The 22,688-nt window shown below is 37.7% G+C and overlaps 1 protein-coding gene across 1 annotated transcript; it reads left to right on the top strand.

Moving 5' to 3' along the window:
- Window positions 1-12: 12 nt before the first annotated feature.
- On the top strand, window positions 13-22,448 carry NOP14 (NOP14 nucleolar protein). The gene is made up of 18 exons (XM_033060091.2): window positions 13-466; window positions 2,546-2,680; window positions 3,461-3,602; window positions 4,172-4,317; window positions 4,729-4,866; window positions 6,089-6,211; window positions 7,363-7,494; window positions 8,285-8,597; window positions 9,543-9,673; window positions 9,884-9,969; window positions 11,686-11,821; window positions 13,626-13,727; window positions 14,515-14,668; window positions 19,109-19,268; window positions 19,601-19,748; window positions 20,660-20,778; window positions 21,654-21,809; window positions 22,143-22,448. Exons 1-18 carry the CDS (start codon window positions 269-271, stop codon window positions 22,240-22,242), a joined length of 2,619 nt encoding a protein of 872 aa, XP_032915982.1. The 5' UTR covers window positions 13-268; the 3' UTR covers window positions 22,243-22,448.
- The last annotated feature ends 240 nt before the right edge of the window (window positions 22,449-22,688 follow it).

Below are 22,688 nucleotides of genomic sequence, written 5' to 3' on the forward strand. Positions count from 1 at the left end.
GAAGGTGCCGGTGCGCATGTGGTAGTGCTGGCGCGGCGGGTTGAGGGGTGCGCTGGGGCCGTGCTGCGCTCTCCTTTCTCTTCTCCCTCCTCTCTTGTGCACCCTCCTTCGCCTCACGCCCCTCCGACTCTCACGGAGCTGTGGCGGCGGGCAGGCGTCAGGCCAAGGGGGAATTCGGGGGTTTTTGTGCCCCCCTGGGCGCCATTTTGCTCGCTGAGGGCTGAGCCGCTGCCTCCACACCGCGTCCCTGAGGGCAGCCGGAGCAGAGATGGGGAAGGCGGCGAAGCGGAAGAAAAAGGTGTCAATGCCCTCCGCAGCAAAGGGCCCTGTGAAGTCGGCGATGGCCGTGGTCAAGAGCAACCCCTTTGAGGTGAAAGTCAACAGGCAGAAGTTTGACATCCTGGGGAGGAAGACCAAAAATGACGTGGGGCTGCCTGGTGTCTCACGGTCCAAGGCCATCAAGAAGGTAAGAGGACATCCAAAGCAGAGAGGAAGGAGGGTGTCTGTGGATGTGGGGAGATGATGAGGCTGGGGCCCTCTCAGGTGGAATAAGAGAGCAGCTCTGCGAGTGGCCGTCACCTCTGGATGCTCAGGGGGTGATGGAGAGCTCGGGGATGGCTCCGGCCAGTGCAACCCACAGGGTTCAGCAGTTATTATTCCTTATTGCTGGTGTGGGAATGGTTCTCTTCTCAAGTTAGCCAGGTCCAGAATACCGTGGCACGTGGTACTGTCCACGGCTGGACAGTACTGGACCAGAGTCAGTGTTCATTGCATCGGTCGGTTCTGGTGATCACACGATGTTAAGCTGCTCGTTAATGTTGTATAGTTGGTGTAATAGTGAAAGATTTAAAGGGCACTAAGGTCGAGATGCAGTGAGAAATGTGTAGCTACGAAGAAACTGCTGTTGATCTGGAAAACAAATGCAGGTGATTATTTTTGTGCACTGGTTAAATAATCATGTTGTAGAAGTATGTTGGGATGTGATGATCTCTCCCCTGCTGTCACAAGAATGACCATACAATTTGAGTAGAGTAGATTTTTTGTCTTCAACTCTTGTACCATTTTCAAAATGCCTCTTTTCGTTCTCTGTTGCCATCAGTAGCTACCTGACCAAAATCTGTGATGCATAAGGGAGAGTGTGTCATACATCTCAGATTCCAGCAGCCTACCTTATTTTTGGGTGAAACACTGGACTTCTTAGTGGTCTGTCACTTCAGACAAACCAGCAAAGAAGTTGAGACCTCTGAAGGTTAGGTTAAGGCTGAAAAGGGTGTAATTTGCAAGTATGTCCCTGAGATTCTCTGACATGTTACATACATACTGTTTAAAGTACTTCCTGGAAGGGCAAGTGCAGCAAAAGCAGAAATAGTTTGTCATTTTATGTGCATTGTGAAAGGTGATAGATTAAGTATTTTCTTTTTTTATCAGTAGGAGAAGTAATCAAATAATTGAGTAGAAAAAAATCATGGAAATGTTTTTTGGTACCCAATGTATTAAGAGGTATTAATGTTCATATACAGTGTCTCAACTGTATGATATTTATATGGTCACTGTAAGAAGTAAATAGAAGGTAGAACTGGCATAATATTCGATGAAACCTGAGTTTTAGTGTCATTTACAGCAGCATCTGAAAATTGTGAATGCTCAGTGAGGCTGCAGAGGTCTAGAGTAGGAAACCCAGCCTTTTCCTTTACTGCAGCACTTTGTGAGGTTCTGGTAATATGAATGGCACTGTATTTTTCTGTAAGAATCAGTTAATGTGCTTTAAATAAAAATGGATATTTCTTCAGCTTAGACATGATCAATATTTTCTTTCTTTAGAAACTGTATAATATCTTCAGGATGAAATTATAAATTAGCTTTCAAATTATGTTCCTATTAGTCAAGATTTTAGAAAACTTCATGAATGTTGTATATCACATTTTAGCATTTAGGGGTTTATTTTGTAAGATAAATCAGATACTTGTCATTAATTATGTCACTGGCATTGGAAAGTAAACCTGTCTCCTTACTTGTCCCAAAAGTAGGGCACATAGTAAGTACCTTGTACAGGTGTGATAAGCTTCTTTTGATGCTTGACCTCCCACACTCAACAGTGACGCAGGGCTGGATGTGTGGATCCACTCAAGGATTTTATATCTTGGATGAAATGACCAAAAATAGCTCAGCTGACTTTTGCTGGCTTTCTTTTTGCTTTCTTTAATATGTCATTCTTAGTTTACTAAGCTTGAGATGTATTGGAATTCTTCAGTGTAAATGCATGGGTTTTGTATGTGATAAAATTAAATATTGTGTAATGTTTTATCTTCACATAGGTGCTTATAGGAGAACTTAATCTGAATGTATTGTGTGAGCTTCCCATCTTTTTTTCATGTTAATTTTTCTTTCTCTTTCGTGGCATTCTGGTAAATTATTACTTATTATATGATTGCAGTATAGAGATTATTTTGTTGACAGGATACCATGGAGTCTTTTTTGCATTGACTTTGGAAGTAGATGTTCTCTGTTCTTTTAACTTTATCTCCTTTTATCTTTTTTCTTCTAGCGCAATCAAACATTACTGAAAGAATATAAAGAAAGAGAAAAGACAAATGTGTTTAAAGATAAACGTTTTGGTGAATATAACACCAAAATATCTCCCGAGGAAAAGATGATCCGACGATTCACTCTGGAAAGACAGGTAAACAATAAAAAATGAAAAAAAAAAAAAAAGAAAAAGACAAACTAAAAAAAGCCAAACACAAAACCACAAGGCACACTTGAATTTTTGGATTGGGAGCGCCCCCTTAATAGAGGATTTTACAGAGGAATGCTCTATTTCTGATTTTATAGGTTCAGAATTTACAAAAAAAAATTTTGTTTTGTGGAAATACAAGTTTTTTCATTAAATCTTTTTGGTTTTGCAGGACAACTGTTTGAAACAGAGATTTCTTTGAGCACTGACATGTAAGAAAGCTAGTTATAAGCAGATTAATTGATGAGTTGGTTTTCTTTGACTACTTTGTTTTAGAAGTTCCATTAGCAAAAGGTGGTCACCGAGTATATTCAGTAGCTGAGTAGAACTCTGTAACTTGCTGTCATTCTGTACTGTGAATTGAATGTACAGTACTATTCTTTCTACCTCATCGGTTTTTGTAGGTTGAAGTCTAGGTTTCATTAGGCCTGAAATGCAGTAAATAAAAATGGATGTTACTGATCTTTACATAGATAAAACTTCAGCTTTCCTAGTTTCCTGAGTTAGTCCATTTGTGCATTAGTATAAGAGAGACATGATACACTCTCTTAAAATGTATTTGAATGAAAATATTGGTGTGGCAGTGCTCTTATTCCAGTGTTAAGTTCCAGCAAAACACTGGAATAACAATCTCCTCAACTAGCACTAAAACTAAAGCTATATTATTTTGTTGCCTGAGAACTAAAGATCTTTTGATATTTCATGTGTTTGTTTTACTGTTCTTAGCAAAATTATGGAAAGAAGAATATCTACAATCTTAATGAAGATGAGGAATTGACTCACTATGGCCAATCTTTGGCAGAAATTGAAAAACTAAATGATATTGTTGATAGTGATAGTGACACAGAAGAAAGAGGAACACTATCAGGTAAGAAGTGCCAGCTGATGATTCACTGGTAATTTTATTACTGGTAAATGTGTACATCATTTGTTCAGTACTGTCTTTCAGTGAGAGAGAATATCATGTTCTTAGTTGGAATGTTTAAACCAGATTTGGTTACTTCTTAGCCAGACACAGACCAGCTCTCTGGATTTTAGCAGGGGTTAAGTGGGACATACTCTGCTGGTAAGCTTTTTTACTCTGTGAGCTTTTCAGCATAAACAGGTATCTGGATTTTGAGCCCTTTGTCAAAAATCTGGAAGTGTGAGTTTTTTGGTTGCTTTCTTGCATGTTTGGACCTTCCTGTTGGATAAATACTGGAAAAAAAACATGATCCTACCTCATAGCAAGTATTTGTCAGTGTAAATTATGTGTCTGACACAATCTCTTTTGGTATGGCCATTCCCATAGGGATAGGAATAATGCATGATTGGTTCAATAGTTAAAATTGCTCCCATTCTCAAAGAATAGGGAGATACTGTCCCAGTAGCAGGCAGCACTCTTGCAGTTATGTGTGGATTTGAAAGATTCACATTCTACTTTTTTTTTTTTCCTAGCTGAATTAACTGCTGCTCACTTTGGAGGGGGTGGAGGCCTCCTTCGTAAAAAAGTATCAAGTGAGCAGCAAGCTGAAGAAGAGGAAAAACCTAAGTCTAGGAAAGAACTCATCGAAGAGATGATAGCTAAATCCAAACAAGAAAAGGTGAGTTTTTAGCCCTGAAGGGTAAGTAAGCATGATTAAGAAGCTGTCAGCATTTCTATATTTGTAGAATAGAATAACAGTGGCATAGAAAACAAAGGAGGAAGCTGAGAGGACTCCAGGCTTCTTTAATAAGTCTGACTTCATAAGCATTTTAGATATAACTTATATATCTGCCATTCTTTTGTATCCCCAAATTTCCTGTTGTGTTCACACCTGTTTGCTGAATGCAACCCTTGTACCATTCAGCATAGGTCTGTACTGCTTCTTCCACAAAATGTTTGCAGCTTCAAAATGTTAAATATTTGGAATTATTGATTTGTTAAAGACAGCATTTTCGTTTTTAAGTTGTAAATGCTATGTCACGTCCATCTGAACATAACTGCTGCATTTGTTTTTGTTTTATTTTTCTAGCAAGAGAGGCAAACTCGGAGAGAAAGTGCCTTAGAACTGACAGAAAAACTTGACAAAGACTGGAAGGAAATCCAAACCCTTATTGCCCGCAAAACACCAAAGTCAGAGAGAAAAGACAAAGAAGTAGAAAAACCCAAGGTGAGGTTTTGAGTAGATTAATTTCTTTAGTTCTGGTAACTTGTAGTTTTGACTTGTGGTGGCTGAAGTACAAGGCCAAGTTCATCACTTCATAAAACAAAATATTTGCTGCTTCAATTCACACTGAAGGAGTGCTGCAGTTTTAGGACAGTCTGATTAGTTGTAGGAATATAGAGTTTTATATGATTTCTGTGATTTCAATTAGTTATTGCTTTTCCTTAGTTACCAAGTGAGAGGGAGGTTGCAGACTGAACAACACTCTTGACTACAGCTTATTTGTAGCACAAATAAATTTTCTTGAAAAATTAATTGTTCGAACCACTGATTTATTTTGAGTGCCTTTGGAGCGTTCCTTTGATAAAACAACTTGTACTTGACAACAGACATTTCCTTGTTGAAACTGGGCTCTGTCCCTTTCAAAAAGGGAATGAAAATAATTTACTTTTAAATAGATATTTTATGGTCTCATGATTTTTCAATCATTTGTATTCTATACTGAGGAAAATAAACTTTAAAATCTAAGAATAGGCATTGTATTGAGCTTCTTTATTTTTCTTCTAGAAATGTGTATTATCTTGCAGAATATTGTGAATTTCCATTTATTGTTTTGCAGTAGAATCCAGATTTTATAACATCAGTTAATTAGTTCAGTTAATTTAGTTCAGGTAGTTAGATCAGTTAATTAGCATTAAAACTGAGAAGATACTGGACCAAAAGTTCCTATTTTGATGTATTGATTTTTGGGTTTTAAGTTGCTCCATGGCATGTTGGAGCTCATTGAGTATCAACATCCCTTTTTATTTTCTTTAATCTAGACTTTTGTCTAGTGGAACTAACAAAGGCCTATCTCAAATGAAATGAGATAAAAAAGTGAAATGTAAATTATGAATTTATTAATTAAGACTGTGTTTTGTTAATAAACAATATTTTGAAGGGTTTTTTAAGTAACAAGTAACCAGTTCTTATTTAAGATATTATTTTTAAGTTTTTCAGTTGTGAGCAACTGAAGTGAGGAAGGGAGAAATTCCAGGAGAATTTCTCTTTAACCCTTCTTATCATTCCTTGTCTTAATTCTGAGTGTTGTTGCAGCTTGCTTTGGAAGCAGTCTTTTCCTTTTTATCGTAACAGTCTGATTCCTCAGCTGTTAGTCTGGCAGAGGGATGGCTCCAAAGCAGAATAATGAAACTTAAGATAATAAACAATTGCATAAATATTTCTTTAGCCTGATGAATACGATATGATTGTTCGAGAACTTGGATTTGAGATGAAAGCAAAACCTTCAGAAAGGCTGAAGACAGAAGAGGAATTGGCCAAAGAGGAGCAGGCCCGACTCCAGAAGCTGGAGGTATACCATTTATGGCTGAGATTGTTTGGGGCCTGTCTTTTGGGAGTGACTGCTTAAATTCATTGCTTGACCTTAGATTGTAAGTGGCTGTACTAAATTTCAGTTCGTCACAGGGTGAATTCAGGAAATCTTCTGTTTGTGTTTGTAATCTGATATTAAAACAAAAAAAAAACCACCCACAGACCTAGTATGTGACTGTGGAGGTTTATGAAATGAGGCAATCTTCCTTAATAACAATGTAATGTTACTTTGATTTGCCTTTAAAGGTTTTAAATTATTCAGAGTTGAGAGGTGCTTCGAAGTTAGTGGAATATCATGTTGGACAGAATTACAGTTAATACACTGGGCAAGTCATTTATTGCTATTGCAAGAGCATTTCAGTGGTAGCATGTGCATAGCTTTGCTTTGCAGAGGAATAGCAATGTCTTGGGAAATGTTGCATGCTGTTTCTGTTACATGGAGTGCTGGGTCTTATGGGAAGATGGAATAATTTGGCAAATGTTTCACACTTTTTTTCTTTTTATTTTGGTATATATATATTTGGTGTATATATACTTATATATATAAGTACACATTTAAGACTGTAGGGAATTCAGTACCTTCAGATTACATCAGAGCAGCTCAGTATCTAACAGCAGAACAGAAAGATACTTTTTTCTTTTCTACTCTTACCATTTTAGAGTTTGATGCTGTATCTGTATCCCAAAAATCTCAGGATATGGTTGCATTCACTACCAACTTTTACACACGTGAAGCAGATAAACACTCCAGAATCCTGAAACACTTTAGTAGCTTTTATTTTCTAGTAATGATATCCCATAAGCAAAAGACATAAATTTTAAAATAAGAGAACACAATGCTTCTGGTTAACCCAGTTTTAAAGCCTTTTAAATAAACCAATCCAATTGACTGTGTGCTCTTACCAGACTGCACTCCCTACCAAAAAAAAAAAAAGGTATTTTCAGCTTTTGCTCATAATTTCTTGAGTTCCTGGGTTTTTTCTTTTCACCTACTTTTTGAGTAATCCAAATTAACTGGTTTTTCCTTGTGTTTTCTTAACTATAATATTTGAGAAATCTTCCATTTTGGTGTAGTTGCCTGATTGATCTCAATGTCTCACATCTGTGTGTGGTATTTCCTGTGAAATACAGGCAGATCGATTACGTCGAATGCATGGAATAGATGAAGAGGCAAATAAAAAGAGGCCCAGCCACATGTCAGCTGATGATTTAGCTGATGGCTTTATCCTGGATAAAGATGACAGGCATTTATTGTCTTACAAGGTAAGGTTTAAAATTTCTGAATTTTCAGAGGTCTGAAAAGAAGATTAGGAAAAATAGTTGGCAAGTGAACTCTGTGGAGACATTTAGTCCAGCCTCCTGCTCAGAGCTGCAGTTTACTGCAGAAGTCACCAGTTTACTCAGATCCAGTCTGTTGTTGGAAAATCTCCAAGAATGGAGGCTGCTCAGAGAGATGTGCACTGACTGCCCTTACTGTGAAGAGGTTTTTTTAATGTCCAGGCTGAGTAAGCCCAGGTCTGCCTTTCCTCACAGAGCAGGTGCCTCAGCCCCCAGTAGTCTTGGTGGCTTTCTGCTGAACTTGCTGCAGTTTATTAATACTTTTCTTGTATTTGAAGGCCCAAAACTGGATGCTGTGTTCTGTGTGGCCTTACAAGTGTCAAATCTGTTCTCCTTGGAGGGAAGAATACCAATTGTGGATGTGAATTTAAACTGATGATTAATAAAACCAGGATGGGACCAAATATGTATCTGAGATGCTGTTTTAACAGATAGAAGGAATATGTTTTTATACAAATAATGTTTCCATCTTCTAGTTTTCCTTCTGTGTGGTTTCTTTTATTCCTCATATACTTCCTCTTCTCCTTCCAGTTTCTGACAGCCCCTTGAAAATACCCTACTTTCTTATATCTGTATGTATGTTCTCTCTCCAATATCCCTTCTTGGCTGCACTGCTGACATTCACTGCCTGGTCAAGGCAGTAAGGCTTAGAATCTCTCCATGCATTTTTAGCCACATTATCAGTATTTTAACTGCTTGTTTTCTCTATGGACAGGATGGAAAAATTAATATTGAAAATGAGGAGGAGAAAGAAGAGGAAGAGGGAGAGGAAGATGACGAGGGGGAAGGAGAGGAAGAAGATAATGAGAATGAAGAAGAAAGTCAGGAAGAATCTGCAAGTGAAGATGAGGAGGATGGTGCTGCAGATAGCCACTCAGATCTTGAATCTGATCTTGAGAGTGAAGAAGAAGCTGCAGGGAATAAAGAAGAGAAGAAACACAAGGCAAATGAAAATGAACCAGAGAATGTGGAGAAATTAGATCCAAAGAGAGAAGCTGCCAAATCAGAGCTTCCCTATACATTTACTGGTAAGTAAAGGACTGATCTAGAGATCCCTTGTTGTCATGGGGCTTGTAACAAGCAGTCAGTTTCTTTGCCCTGTAGGCCTTACATTCATTCATGAAGTTGTGCTTCAAAGTTTTCTTCCACTATTCAAAGAGCAACTGGTAGCTGCTGTTCTTAGTGAGCAAACCTAATCGTGCTTGGAGAAGTAGGAACCAGATCTGTTTCATCTTAGAGCAACTTCTGTGCCTCTGAGCAGCACCAGAATTGGAAGATAAAAACAGGGGAATAAAATAAAAATACCTGTGCTCCTTTCTGAAGGCAACCAGCTTATCCAATCACTGTTTTACCTAAGAGAAGCCAGAACAGTATTCTTTGATCTACACTTACAGTTTTTCTGCTGTTTGGACAGAAATTTTTGTCTGAATATGCTTGGAGAGACAGGATTCTGAAGCTTAATCCCTGTGATGTAACATTGCATTATTGTAGAGACACTCAAAGTTTGACTGCTCTTGGGTCCATGCCTAACAGGAAGGAGGAGATATGTTTCAAGGAGTACACAAAACATTCATTTATATTAAGTACATAATTCATCTAACTATTGTCCTAGTGTAGATTTCTCTAACAAAAGTATCTGTTGCAAGATTAAACAATCTTTCAAACAACTTCCTTAAGTGCTTGTGTTTTTCCATCAGAAGATGACTTACTACACAAAGCCTTTTGAATTGCATTCAGGATTTGCTTTCACCAGAAAGCAGTCATACTAAAATAACTCAAAAAAGCACAGCTAGTTAGGATGTCTTTTAGCATGTTGACTAAATCTATGCCAGGTTGTTGGGTTTTTGGGGTTTTTTAAAAATAATTTTCTATTTGTGGCTATTCTCAGATTGGAAATTTGTTGAACATTCACTTGAATTAAAGATGTGAAGTTTGAGATTTTCGTGTGGTCAATTTTTGTTTTTATTTTCTAGTTCCTGAGTCCTATGAGACATTTAAGTCTTTATTGGCTGGAAGAACAATAGAACAACAGCTTATTATACTGGAGAGGATTCAGAAATGCAATCATCCAAGCCTTGCAGTGGGAAACAAAGCAAAGTTGGAAGTATGTTTTGTTTTATGTTTAAAATAACTTTTCATTCCAGAGTAAGTTTTAGTAAGTATTCAGGGAGCACTATAAAATATGCATGCTTCTATGTTGTCAGTAACAGTAGAATTAAGATGATAATCTTCATTTTTTGACTCTGTATCACTCTTTAAGAATATGTACAATGAAGAAAAACTTAATAATTTTAACATATTATGCTTCTTGCAGAAATTGTTTGGCTTCCTTTTGGAATATATTGGAGAGTTAGCAACTCTGGATTTACCAGAGCTCAGAACAATTGACAAACTGGTCCTGTAAGTATTGAATCCTATGGACTTTTGCTTCTTTGGGGTTTAAAGAGAAAAGCTACCTAGAGTTAAGCATTTAACTTGTTGCTTGTTTCAAATATCCTGTAGAATTTGTTGGCAGCTGGTAACTCTCAGTCTTTAACTTTGTTTCATGTGTTACTTGAATTATTAATTGTTATTAATTGTACCGAGACATTTTCAAAACCTCAGAATGTATTTTTTGATTTGCAAGAGGCTTTCGTGGGTAGTGGATAAGTAATACCATATATGCATGAAACTTCTGTATAGGAGGTTATTTAGACAGCTGATAAAGGATTTTAAGCTTTGCAGTGACACTGTGCAGTTTCTGTTGCAATCTCTGTTTTTTCCGTGGGTTTTTGCTCTGTGAATTCACTCAGGGAGCTAAATGAAAATGGAATTAAAAGTGTTATAGAAAGCTCATGTGGAAGTTCCAACTAAACACTTTGCAGGAAGTTGTCAGTTAGGCATTGTTGTCTTCAAGTGCCTGACAGGCAGTTAGGCTGTGAGAAGAGAGCCAAGTTTGTCTCAGAGGTATACAGCGAAGGACAAGAGTCAATGGGCAAGGGCTGCAACAAGGGAAATTAGATGTAAAGAAAAATTTCTTCTCAGAAAAGGTACTGAACATTAAAATTAGCTTCCCAGAGAAGCTGTGGAGGTGGACAAATCTAAACAAAGCTAGGAGTAACCTGATCCAGCTTTGAACTTAGCCATGGTTTGAGCAGGGGCCTGCATCAGATAATCTCCAAAAATCATCTGATGATCCCATCCAAACAAGATTGGTCTGTGGTTCCTATCTTGACTTTGCAGGATAGACAGCTTTCTTCCAAGAAGTTATTTTTATGTAGTTTCAGCATATGTATTTTATTTCATGCTAAAGTCAATAAGTTTTTTTAAATCTGTTACATACAGCATTAGCATTTATTGCTCTGTTGCATTCATCAGGAAGAGCTCTGACCCATTGATACACATGGTTTGTACCAAAGGATAAATATGTTTTGGTTGTCTTTTACAGCTGGGACATGCTAATATCACTGCAAACAAATTTCACTGAAAAAACTGGGAGGCCAAACAGATGCAGGCTCCAGACTGCATATGCCCGTAACTGACCATAGGCCAGGAGCTGATCTAACTTTGTGTTTGGGTTTTTTTCCTTGTTTGCAGTAATAATTTTGCTAACCACATTGCTGCCTTACATGTTGTTTAATATTGCCTAAGAGTGTTTAGAATAGTGGACTGTCTAGTGTAAGCCAGCATACTTCACTGCAGTAATATCTAAAGTTAGGAGATTCAGAAGGATACGTAATAACCATAGCAAATGATTTATGAAATCTTTTCCCAAACCAGTAGGAGGAGGGGCTGCTTGAATCTGCTTTCTAGAGGGATCTCTTTGGAAGTTTCCTCCCAGATTTGCCCTAAGCCAGGACAAGAGTACATTTTAAAGTTTAAAATTATGTTTTATCTAAGATTTAGAAAGATACAACTCAAGGATTCTCACAAGGCCTAATGAAAAATACATGTCTCTGTAAACTAAAGTGTTACAGTAATAATCTATATTCTAAAAAAGAAACAATTGTTGCAGGTAATTTTTATTGTTTACTATGTAGGTGAAACACAAGAAATCTTCCTATGGGTTCTTAAAAACCAATTTTTTATTAACATCAGTGGTGTAACTTGATTATGACTTAAGTTTCTTGTTAATAGGCCATTGTACAATCTTTGCCAGATGTTTCCTGAGGCAGCCAGTGACAGTATCAAGTTTATCCTTCGAGACGCTGCACATGATCTGGGAGAAATAATTGAAGTCAAAGGCCGTGCAACATTTCCAGGTTTAGACACGGTAACAAATGCATGTTGCTGGGATAATCTCTTTGCATTAGTACAGAATGGTAATAAGTGCAAGATGACATTAATGTAGTAAATTATTAGCATCTATGACTTTCTAGGCTTTTCAATATTTTAAATTGTCTTTCTGGAGATAAGCTGTAACAAAAACCTCCACAACAACAAAAAAACCCCACCCCTAAGAAACAAACAAACAATACACACACACATTCTTCAGAATACAAGTGTGACTGTGGAATTAATAAGGAGAAAAAATCTAAAATTTGTCCATCCAGTCTTCATAGCAGAACATTGTTTCTTCTCCTGATGAAACTTAAATAGGTAGTTTTAGGAAGAAGTGATGTTGTGACTTCTTTAATTGTGTTAAGTACAAATGTTTAAAAAAAGTGTTCCATAGAAATGCAATATCTCTTAGAATAAAAAATCAAAAACAAAAAACACCCAACCAAACAAAAAAACAGCCAAGAAAATATTTTTATGTATGGATATAAAAATACAACATTTCTTAGTACTTTATATATTATAATAGCCAAATTAGTGACTTGGAAAAATTTTTTTTCCGTGTTGTATTGGTAATACCCCATTTTCACTTGCCATGTTAAATGTGAACAGATCCCTTTTGCAGTGTCTAGGTAAATGGTTGTTGGAGAATTCAAGAAGGGAGCATATGGAAAATGAGTATTTTTTAAATTGTAATGAAGTTTCAAAGACAAACCATAAATTTAATTCAGAGGGAGCTACTTGTTTTCTGTCAGCTTGATGAATTGCTGTTGCCTAATGGAGTAATTAGACTCTTGAAGGAAAATAGACTGAAGGCTTGGTTCTTACAGCTTGGAAGATATATTGAGTTCTTTCGAAGAGTCTTTATTCAGGATATTTTGGGTTTTGCAGGAAATGTATTGTAGAGAGCTTTTAACTTCTGTTTTTGATTTGTCACTGTCACCCTTATAACACCAGTCACACTTACAGCTTTCATTCCCTTCACTGGACTTTTCCAGGTTGCAGGCCATTGTTATCTTTTAGGGTGGAATTATATCACTTTGTATTTTCAAAGTACTTGTTTAAATGAATATTCCATAGATCAGCTGTCTTAGTACGCTTTTCATATGCCTACTGTTACCTTAGCCTGCAATTCAAAGTATGTAATTACCAAAACACTTCAGCAGAGTATTTGTTTACAGTGGAAGAGCAATAAAACTTTAGTTCCATCTGCTTTACTGTGTAAATATCCACTTAAATAATTTTCATCATTACCTTGCAGCTAATGTTTAATTTCCATATGGTCTTGGCAGGTCACTTGTAGCTTTCTCAAGTCCCCTTCAGTAAAAGTGTACCTAATTACTGCTTATTCTTTTGGCTGCAACTGTTTGTGTGCCAGTGCCTGAGGATTCTGGTCACTTCGTTGTCTGTGTTGAGCACTGGTTGAAAGATGTTGAAGGTCCTGTGTGGCCACTTGCTACTGTGTTTGTGGTGTGAGAGTATGTGGTTGTGCTGAGCTGAAGGGGAGCAGATGTCTCATGGGGTTGGGAGGCAGGGTTTCTTCTTAGTTGCTCTTTCAGCTGCCTCATTCAATCCAGTGTTAGACTTATAATGGATATTCCTTTTTCTCATGTAATTTAAGCAGTTGTCTCAATAAATAGGTCATGTATCATACCAGATTTCTCAAAATTATGTATGTTGTAGTATTTTTTACTATTGTGTGGCAGTTATTAATTTGAAAGTTACATATGTATGAACTCAAGATCCTGGGAATGATGTCTTGACTATACTTTGCCTTTTTCTGTTTTATGTGCAATCAGCTTGTTTATTTGAAAATTGTATCTCTACTGTTTCCAACTTCTGACTTCTGGCACCCAGTTGTAACACCTGCTTTTGTGTACATGAGTCAGCTACTCACTAAGGTATGTCTGTGGTGTTGTACCTCAATATATAATATTACATCTATTATTTCTTCCTTGGACTCCAAATATATATGCTAGCATTCAGATATATAGTAGAAATGTACTTGCAAAGGCAGCTTTGTGTTTGGTATAGCCACAGATAGTAATTGGAAGAGAGGGTGAAGAGGAAACCACCCTTGCAGGCTATAGTCTAACTCACAAAATCATCTCTCTTCAATTTTTCAAGCTGTCACTAAAGAATTCCTTCTATGGTAAATTACATGGGACTGATAGAACTGACTGAATACAATCTGAAGTCATTCATTTGTGGTTTCTTTTCCATATATTGTATTTCTTCATACTTGAGAGGTTATTTACTTAAAAATTGGCAATATTTGTTTTCCTTAAAAATGTAGCTAATGCAGTGCATTGAGCTAAAATATGTCCTTATTTTTCTATCCTATTTCCTGTTTATATGTTTTGAAAGTCTTGAGCTAATTGTTCTATTGCTGCCAAGTTGCTCTGAGCCTTCTATTTCACTGGTTCGTTTCTGAAGAATTTATTGTTTGTGGTTTAGCACCTTCTAGTGGCTAAATGAGTTCTGATAAACCTGTTACTCAGTTCAGCACATATTTTTCATTTGAGGACCAGGGAAAGCCAGTGTAGTTCTCATCAAAGATTAAAGGCTGTAATTTTATAGACTTCAAATGCTTACAGTGTAGTTAATAATTCATCTTTTTGGGAGATCCTGTGTTTGTGATGTATAGACTTTTAATTAGGAATATTTTGTTGTTTTTATTTCTTTCAGTGTCGCATTACAACATTGCAAGATGTTATTAAAGGGTTATTTGTATGCTGTTTGTTCGTGGAATATGTATCTCTCTCCAGAAGATTTGCACCAGAACTCATCAATTTCCTTCTCGGAGTACTTCACATCTCTCTACCCAAAAGCCAGGCCCAGGGTGAGTTTGTTTAGAGTATACGAGTATTTAGTTTAGAGTCTGTTTTAGTATTTGGGGTTATCTTTTAAATTTTCTAAATACAAATATTTCACACTGATTTCATTGTTTTTGAACAAAAGGCCAAAATCATCTGCAAGTTCAGCCAAACACAACCTTGATTTTTGGGCATCTTGTTATGAATTAGATCCTCTCGTGTTGTTGGCAGGAAGGAAAGGACTGAAGTTATTAAAGGAAATGAACTCATGTTGGCCACAGTGCAGTATTTTTGCAATGTTGTCATTCTAAACAGACTGTGTGATTGGACTGTGTTCTGAAATTCAGAGTTCCTAATGGATTCCTGATGAGTATCCTGTAACTTGAGGCAGAAGCTCATGCTACAGATACCCTTCATCTTCAGCTAATAGCTGTATCACCTAAATGAGATACATAAATCACAAAGCTGCTATTTTTCCTTATTTGACATGGATTTATACTAGTGTAATAGAGGGCAGCTGTCCCCACAAGCAGGATAGTAACAAAAGTGTGTAAACTTAACAATTTGTAGACAACAGAGTTAACAAAATATCTTTTCATTGTGATCCCTATGTTAGTATTTTTTTTTTTAATTTGCCAGTCTCTCTTCAATTATTTTTTTCTTTTATGAGTTTCTGTCTTTAAAGCTGTTCTGGTTCTGGGGCTTTTTTTATTGACCAGTTCAGTGACAATAATTTACTTTTAAGGAGTTTTGTCAGACTATAGTAACTAATTCATGTATTAATATCTCTGTCTGGGCACAGCATGCAGGAGTAGATTGTGCAGGCAGAATATTAGCAAGTAAGTGAAAAATTCAATTATTTCATAAACTCACAAGATATCTGGGACTTAATGAACTACACACTATGTATTAGTATGCTCATCACTCTTGTTAAGATCCTAAGCTTCTGTTCTCTAAATAGTCATCAGTCTGGTGAGGAAGGTTTAGCTCCTGTCAGTATTCCAGTACTTCAGTAGGCAGCTCCATCCTTTCCCTTCAGGACTTTTTTGCCTTTCCATGCTAGCTTTTTTGTTTTAAAGTTTTGAGTTACCACTGATCTCTTTTCTCAACAAACATATCACTGCAGTTTCACCTTTATTATCTGGCATGGCTGTAGTCTATAGACCTTTCCCCAGCTGCTTCCCACAGTGTAGCAGTTTCCTCTGAAGTGTGAGCCAAGGTTACACAGCTGGGCTGCATCAGAGCTAAGCCCTGGATTCTCAGAACGCCAACAGCTGAACCCTTAGGAGGAGGTGGGAAGAGGTTATGGAGTGGGTGGGTTACGTAGTGCTGAAAGTATTTTCTCTCCTTTGTGTACTCTCTTAGGAATATGTTAAATTACAGGATTCTGCAAAATTAGATAAGATACTTGAAAAATATTTAGTGGTAATTATTGATTAATTGTTACCTTGTTTAAAATATTTCTTTGTATTTCTGTTAATGATTTTGCACTAATGAAGTTTGCATGGTGTTGCTTTCTGTTAGCAGTGAGGAAAAGCTCAATAAAAGATACTTTAGAGATCCAGTGTTCTCTTTGAGAACTTTCCAGTCAATGTTGATGTTTTGAAGTTCCCAAGGTATCCAGTTGTGTTTTTAAATATTCATGGTGGAAGTTTTGCTGATAGCTGTGATGGTTAAGCTATCAACACAGAATACTTTAAAATAAGGAGACATGCAGCTCTCTGGAATGTTGATGCACCGTCACACCAAAAACAACCTTGGGGTTAAATTTTAGCATTAAGTAGAGTCAGCAAATAAACTCTTAATGTTTTAATTTTATTGTCTTGATCCATGAATTTCTCACATGAGAAAGATATATGGAATGCAGCTTCATAAAAGACTGAAATGCAGTCTGATTTATAGTAAAAACTATTACCTTAAAAAAGAAAAGCTGTAGGTGGAGGGAGTGGGAAGGCGTTGTCATGGCTGATAGCTTTAGCTAATTAAATTGTTAATGAGATCTGCTATCCTCTCACAAGTAAAGCAGATAATAAAACTCACATATCTTAGTTCCTGATCTTGCATAAGCCCGTGTGTGTCATAATCTCTTGCAACCTTAAAAACCTTTATTTAAATATATTGTCTTCTGGCCTGTGAAGAGCCACGTACAGGTCGTAGAGCACGTAAATAATCTGAACTTAAAGCTTAAAAAAGTTTTGAAGCCAATTCCTCTGCAAGCTTGCAGGACATAAGGCAAACAAAGAGGGCAGGAAAAAACCCCAAGGTCCAGCACAGAGAATGCAAATTATTTTGTCCCTTAGCCATGAAATTCCTCAGATGCTTCTTTCATATTGCTGTATAAGCAGTTTCACAGATCAGCCTGTGATCTGTGCATAGGGATTCTTTAGTGTTTTCCATATGTCCCGCTCCAGTACATATTCTGTGTTCCATGCTCCTCCTGTTTTAAAACCCCTCAGCTGGAGTGGGAGAGGACTTTACAGTGTGTCTGAGGGCCCCTGCTGTGGGCTCACAGGAGAGGCTCTGGCTGAAGCTGTGGGCTCTCCCTGCTCCAGCTCACTGTGCCTCATGACCGCCTTCTGCTTGTGACCCCATGGGAAAGTCCTGTACCTGCCCCCTAAGCATATCCAGTGCTCCATCCTGCACCAAACCTGCAGTTTAACTGTGCATCCTGTTTCCCACAGGGCAAACATGTACCTACATGTCTTAACTTTCCCCATCCACAGAATGAATCAAAGAATTGCAGAGTGGTTTGAGTTGAAAGGGACCACAAAGACCATCTAATTCTAACCCTCCCCTGCCATGAGTAGGGACACCTTCCACTAGACCAGGTTGCTCAAAGCCCTGGCCAATCTGGTCTTGAACACTTCAGGGCTGGGGCCACCCACAGCTTCTCTGGGTAGCCTGTACTCCAGTGTCTCATAGTGAAGAGTTTCTTCTTTTTATCTAGGGTAAATCTACCCTCTGTCAGTTTAAAACTGTTACCCCTCATCACCACACTTCTTGATAAAGAGTTCCTCCCCATCTTTCCTGTAGGCCTCATTTAAATACTGGAAAGTTGCTATAAGGTCTCCTCAGGGCCTTCTCTTCTCTAGGCTGAACAACCCCAGCTCCCTCATATGGGAAGTATTCCAGCCCTCTGGTCATCTTCATGGCCCTCCTGCATGCTTTCAAGCCAGGTCTATGTCCTTCCCAGCTCCCTGTGCAGGGATCTCAGAGCTGGACACATTCTTTCAAGAGGGATCTCATGACAATGAAGCAGAGGAGAAGAATCCCCTCCCTTGACCTGCTGCCCACACTGCTTTTGTTGCAGCCCAGGATACATTGTCTTTCTGGGGTGCAAGGGCACAGTGTCAGCTCAGACTTCAAATTTTCATCCACCAATACCCTGAGTCCTCTGCAAAGCTGCTCTTAATCCACTCATATTGCCCAGTCTGTATCCATGTGTAGGATTGCCCCAACTCAGATGCAGGACCTCACAGTTTATCTTATTCAAGAGGTTCATATGGTCCCACCTCTGAAGTCATGGGCCTTCTGGATGGCATCCCCTTCCTGTAGACTGTCAAGCACACCACTCACCTGTCACCTGCAAGCTTGCTGAAGGTGCACTCAATCCCACTGTCTGTGTCCCCAGCCAAAATGTTCAATAACTGGTCCTAGGACAGACCCTGCTCATAACTGATCTCCATCCAGACATGGAGCCATTGGCCACAATTGTGGCTGTGGCCATCCAGATAATTCTTACCTACTGAGTCATGCACCTGTCAAATTTATGCCTCTCCAGTTTAGAGACCAGGATGTTGTGCAGGACAGTCTCAAATGCTTTGTACAAATCCAGGTAGATTATACCAATTGTTATTTCCTTACCCATGAACACTGTAATCCTGTCATAGAAGGCCACCAAACCTGTCAGGCACAGTTTGCCCTTTAGGAAGCCATGTTGCCTGTCACTGAGCACCTCTGTGTTTTGTATGTGTTCTGTCGTGATTTCCAGGAGGATCTGATCCACAATCTTGCTGGGCAGGGAGGTGAGGCTGATCAACTTGTAGTTTTCTGGATCTCTTCTCTTTCTAGAAATGAGGATTGTTTTTCCCTTTTTCCAGTCACTGGGCACTACAACTTTTCAGATATGAAAGTGGTTTAGGAGCTTTATCTTGCTAGCTCCCTCAGGACCCAGGTCCCAGTGACTTGAGTGCATTCAGGTTCTTTAGTCTCTCACTGACCTTCTACAGTGGACAGTACTTGGTTCTCCTAGTCCCTGCCTCTGGATTCTGTGGCTTGTGCAGTGTGACCAAAGCACTGACCTGTGTCCCCATGCTCCAGTGTTTTCCATTGTTTCAGAAAAATTTAATACAGATAGAAGTACTTTTAAAGGTAGTACAATTAAAAATGTACAATGAGTTGGCTGATTTTCTTCAGAAAGAATGCATAGAAATGTTCTTGTTTAATGTCTCTTCTTGGTTTTTTAGGCTATACTGTAGTGCATCCATTTACACAAGTGGGGAAAAATTTAGAATTGCTATTGGTCTGTGATGAGGAGGATCTGAAAAGTTGGGAGAAGCAAAATGTGCCATTGAGTATTGTGACTAGATTAAAGGAAACCAGCAGAACAGAGATAAATCATACCAGGTAAGAAGTGCAGAACAGAAAAAATACCGGATCATCTGTTGTGTCATGTCAGTGACAGTGCTCTTTAGAAGTAAAAACAAGAGTAGTGGATAGTTCTGCTGTGTTCAGTGCACTGACATAAAGATTTGTTGCTGTTGGAATTCTTCTGGTATTTGCTTAGGAGAGTGAAATTTTTAGTCTGAATTCACAGCTGTTTCTATTTGTAACTGGTTCTGCCAAGCAGTCTTAATGGATTCTGCTAACAGTCCAAATTTCATTAATTCAGTTGATTTTATTTGAAAATCCACTGTGGGTTTTGCATGTGAAATTGTTAATTTTCTGTGCATTAACAGGTTATCATGTCTAGCCCTGTGTTTTGACCTTATTAAAAAATGTGCAGCTCTCTATGAATCGTTACCATCCTTCCATGAAATAATGCATCCTGTCAAAATACTCCTTACACAACATGTGCCAGTTAATGAATATCCTGAAAAACTGCAGGTATGTATTTCTTAGGATTTAAATAATCAGTATGTTTGTTTTATTAATAAATTCTGGTGTCTTCATTTGTGTGTAAACAAAGAACCCAAGTGTAAGCATTAATTTTTTTAAGTGTCAGGGATTTTGATGTTCCTGTGAAAAAAACAAAGAACAGAGAATATTTAGAAGAGGTATTTTTCCATTGTATGTGGTGTCTTGACTATCTCAATGAAGAGAACAGCACTTGGCTTGTAATAATGTAGCATTCAATGAGTGACATTTTGTAAGAGTAATATGGACATCTGGTTGCTCTGGTAATTTTGTAGTGAATCTGTAAGACCTTGGTGAAATAAATACATGTACCAAACTGGGGAGGTAAAACTAACAACTGTGTAGATTAAATGAACATAAATATGCCTGGTCATGACCTTACCTGGGACAGTTGCTTGTTTTCTAGCAATGAGATTCAAATTTTTAATCTGTCTCTCCTGAATTTAGCAAAATCATCTTTTCCTCAAAGAAGTATCATAGAATGTCCTTAGAAAACGAAGTTTTATCACTTAGATGAAGTCAAATGGCCTTTGTTCTCTGCCATTAAAATAAAAAACAGTCATTAAAATTACCATGAAAGGCTCTGAGTTAAACTGCCTTGCCTTTAACTGTCTTGCTTCTTCTTCTGTTAGGTGAAACTACCAGCAGGCAGACCTTACTTTTGTTCATGATACCATTTAAATAGACTTCCAAAAGCTTTTAAGAATTATCCAACTGGGATTACAGCATGTCAGCGTTAGTAGTGTCCTAATGTGTAGCTGTGACTTAACCCAGGGAAAAAATACATGGGGAGAACATTACCGTTAATTCAGTTTACAATATTTTTGATTTATGGTGGTTTTGATATGCTTTTACAATTGTAATTTGTTCTGCATTTTCAGGAATGGTATCACAGTGCTCTGAAAGAGCTGGAGAACAAAGTAAAACACTATACCCCACTGATATGTGAGAAAAAGAAGCCAGTGCCATTGAAACAGTATACTCCTAAAATTGTGAAAGTGTAAGTAAAGAACACTGGATGCAAAGGAAAGGTGCATTTAAACCTTAAGAATTTTAGCTAGCTGGAATGGATTTGGAAAGCAGGACACAAAACAGAACTGTTTTTCTGCTAGATTTTGTGCATTATTCACAAGGGACCATCTACTTGTGTGGTAGGGAGGGGAAGAAAAAAAAAAGGAAAGGAATTTTAAGAGCTAATATTATCTTGTTGGAAAAATAGCACTGAAAGTCAATTCTTGCCCATATGATGAATTGTAAATTAACAAATTTCAAGATTATTAGATAGTTATTATCTGGTCAGGCACTCAAGTAAGAAGAGCAAGAGTGAGTAGTTCATATGTATATGGTAAAAGATGGATGGTAGCAAAAACTGTTTTAGTTTTGTAGATAATAGAACAATGTTCTGATGCAGGAGATCTGCTTTATATTGGCTGTTGATTTATTTAGCCATATTGGTTATCTGCAAATTCACAAAATGCCTACTTTATCTACTCTAGTAATTGAAGAGGACAGCTTTGCTCAGCCATACACACTTAACCCCAAGTTGATCAGACTTTTTCTGTAAAATGCATCTGCTGTGAAGTCTGCAAAAATTTAAGATGTATGGGGAGGCTCTATCTTTTTCCAGATGTCTTCCATTCTTCTAGTCTAGCTTTTTTAGTCTGTTCCAAGTGCAGGCTGCATATGGGGAATTGAAGTGTGGTCATTGGCATGATGATGAAGTGCAGTTAGAAGGTCTGGTGAGTGTTTTTCCAGTGTGTTCATCAAGCAAGACCTTAAATACTGAGTTAGTTTTCATACAAAACCTCTCCTTATAAATATGAAAAAGTTGTGGGTTTAAGGTGTTCTGTGCTCACACATACATTCTTATTTCAGCTTAGAGTTTGGAAAAAAGCAGGCAGGCAGCAAGAAGGAGCAAGAAAGAAAGCAGCTGATCCAGAGGCATAAACGTGAACTTAAAGGAGCCATTCGTGAGATTCGGAAAGATAACCAGTATCTGGCAAGAATGCAGCTGTCAGAAACCATGGAGAGGTAATGTAGCCTTTCTTTCTGCACCACTTTGGTGGTTGTTCTAATGTGTGTTCATTTCTTCACTGTGTGCCAAGACCATACTAAACTTAAATAAAATGGGACAATTTGAGGACAACCAAACATTTTCAATAGAGATATTTTAAAGTGATTTCAATTTTGCGGTTTCATTTCTCCAGTTTAAAAGAATGCAGAATGTTTTTATTTAAATGATGTGTTGGTGAAATTTAAGAATTGTGGGGCTTTTTATTAATTATTAATTACTCTCTAAGGGCACTTATTTTCCCTAATATAATCTTTCTGAAATATTTTATATGTTGATTGTTTGTTTTACAGAGATTCAGCCAGAAAAAGAAAAGTGAAAGAACTTCTTGGCAGCCTTGCTACTCAGGAAGGTGAATGGAAAGCAATGAAAAGGAAAAAGTGGAAGAATTAATTGGGACTATCTACAGCAGGGAGCTTGCTGCCACATAAAACACCCCAGTCATGGCTTTTGAACAGATTTTAATTGCATTTTTTTGGATGCAATCCTTTTGAGGAGACAACATCATTGGATCTGTTTGAAAAAAATGAACCTGCTTATTAGGAAAATCCACAGCTTTTCGTAATGAAAATTAAAAAAACCACTTTTGTATGTGGCATGCTGCTGTTGTATTTTAATGAACATTTGGATTAATAATTAGAATTCTAAGTCTAAAACCTGATCACACACACCTAACTTGAATTACACACACACATAAAAATTCTACGTCAGACACCTGTTACTTCAGGCTGGTGACATGTCACTAGTGAGGTTCCATTTCAGGGCCAGTTCTCTTCAACAGCTTCATCAACGACTTGGACATGGGACTCGAAGCTACACTGAGTAGTTTTGCTGAAGAC

The sequence above is a fragment of the Catharus ustulatus genome, chromosome 5 (assembly GCF_009819885.2).
Source record: "Catharus ustulatus isolate bCatUst1 chromosome 5, bCatUst1.pri.v2, whole genome shotgun sequence".
NCBI classification, from domain to species: domain Eukaryota; kingdom Metazoa; phylum Chordata; class Aves; order Passeriformes; family Turdidae; genus Catharus; species Catharus ustulatus.

What these genes read in the sequence shown, in the direction of transcription:
- NOP14 (XM_033060091.2), top strand. Translation starts at nt 269, where the DNA reads ATGGGGAAGGCGGCGAAGCGGAAGAAAAAGGTGTCAATGCCCTCCGCA. An exon ending in GATTCACTCTGGAAAGACAG is followed by an intron (nt 2,681 to 3,460) that starts GTAAACAATAAA and finishes TACTGTTCTTAG; the next exon opens with CAAAATTATGGAAAGAAGAA. An exon ending in GAAACAAAGCAAAGTTGGAA is followed by an intron (nt 9,674 to 9,883) that starts GTATGTTTTGTT and finishes TGCTTCTTGCAG; the next exon opens with AAATTGTTTGGCTTCCTTTT.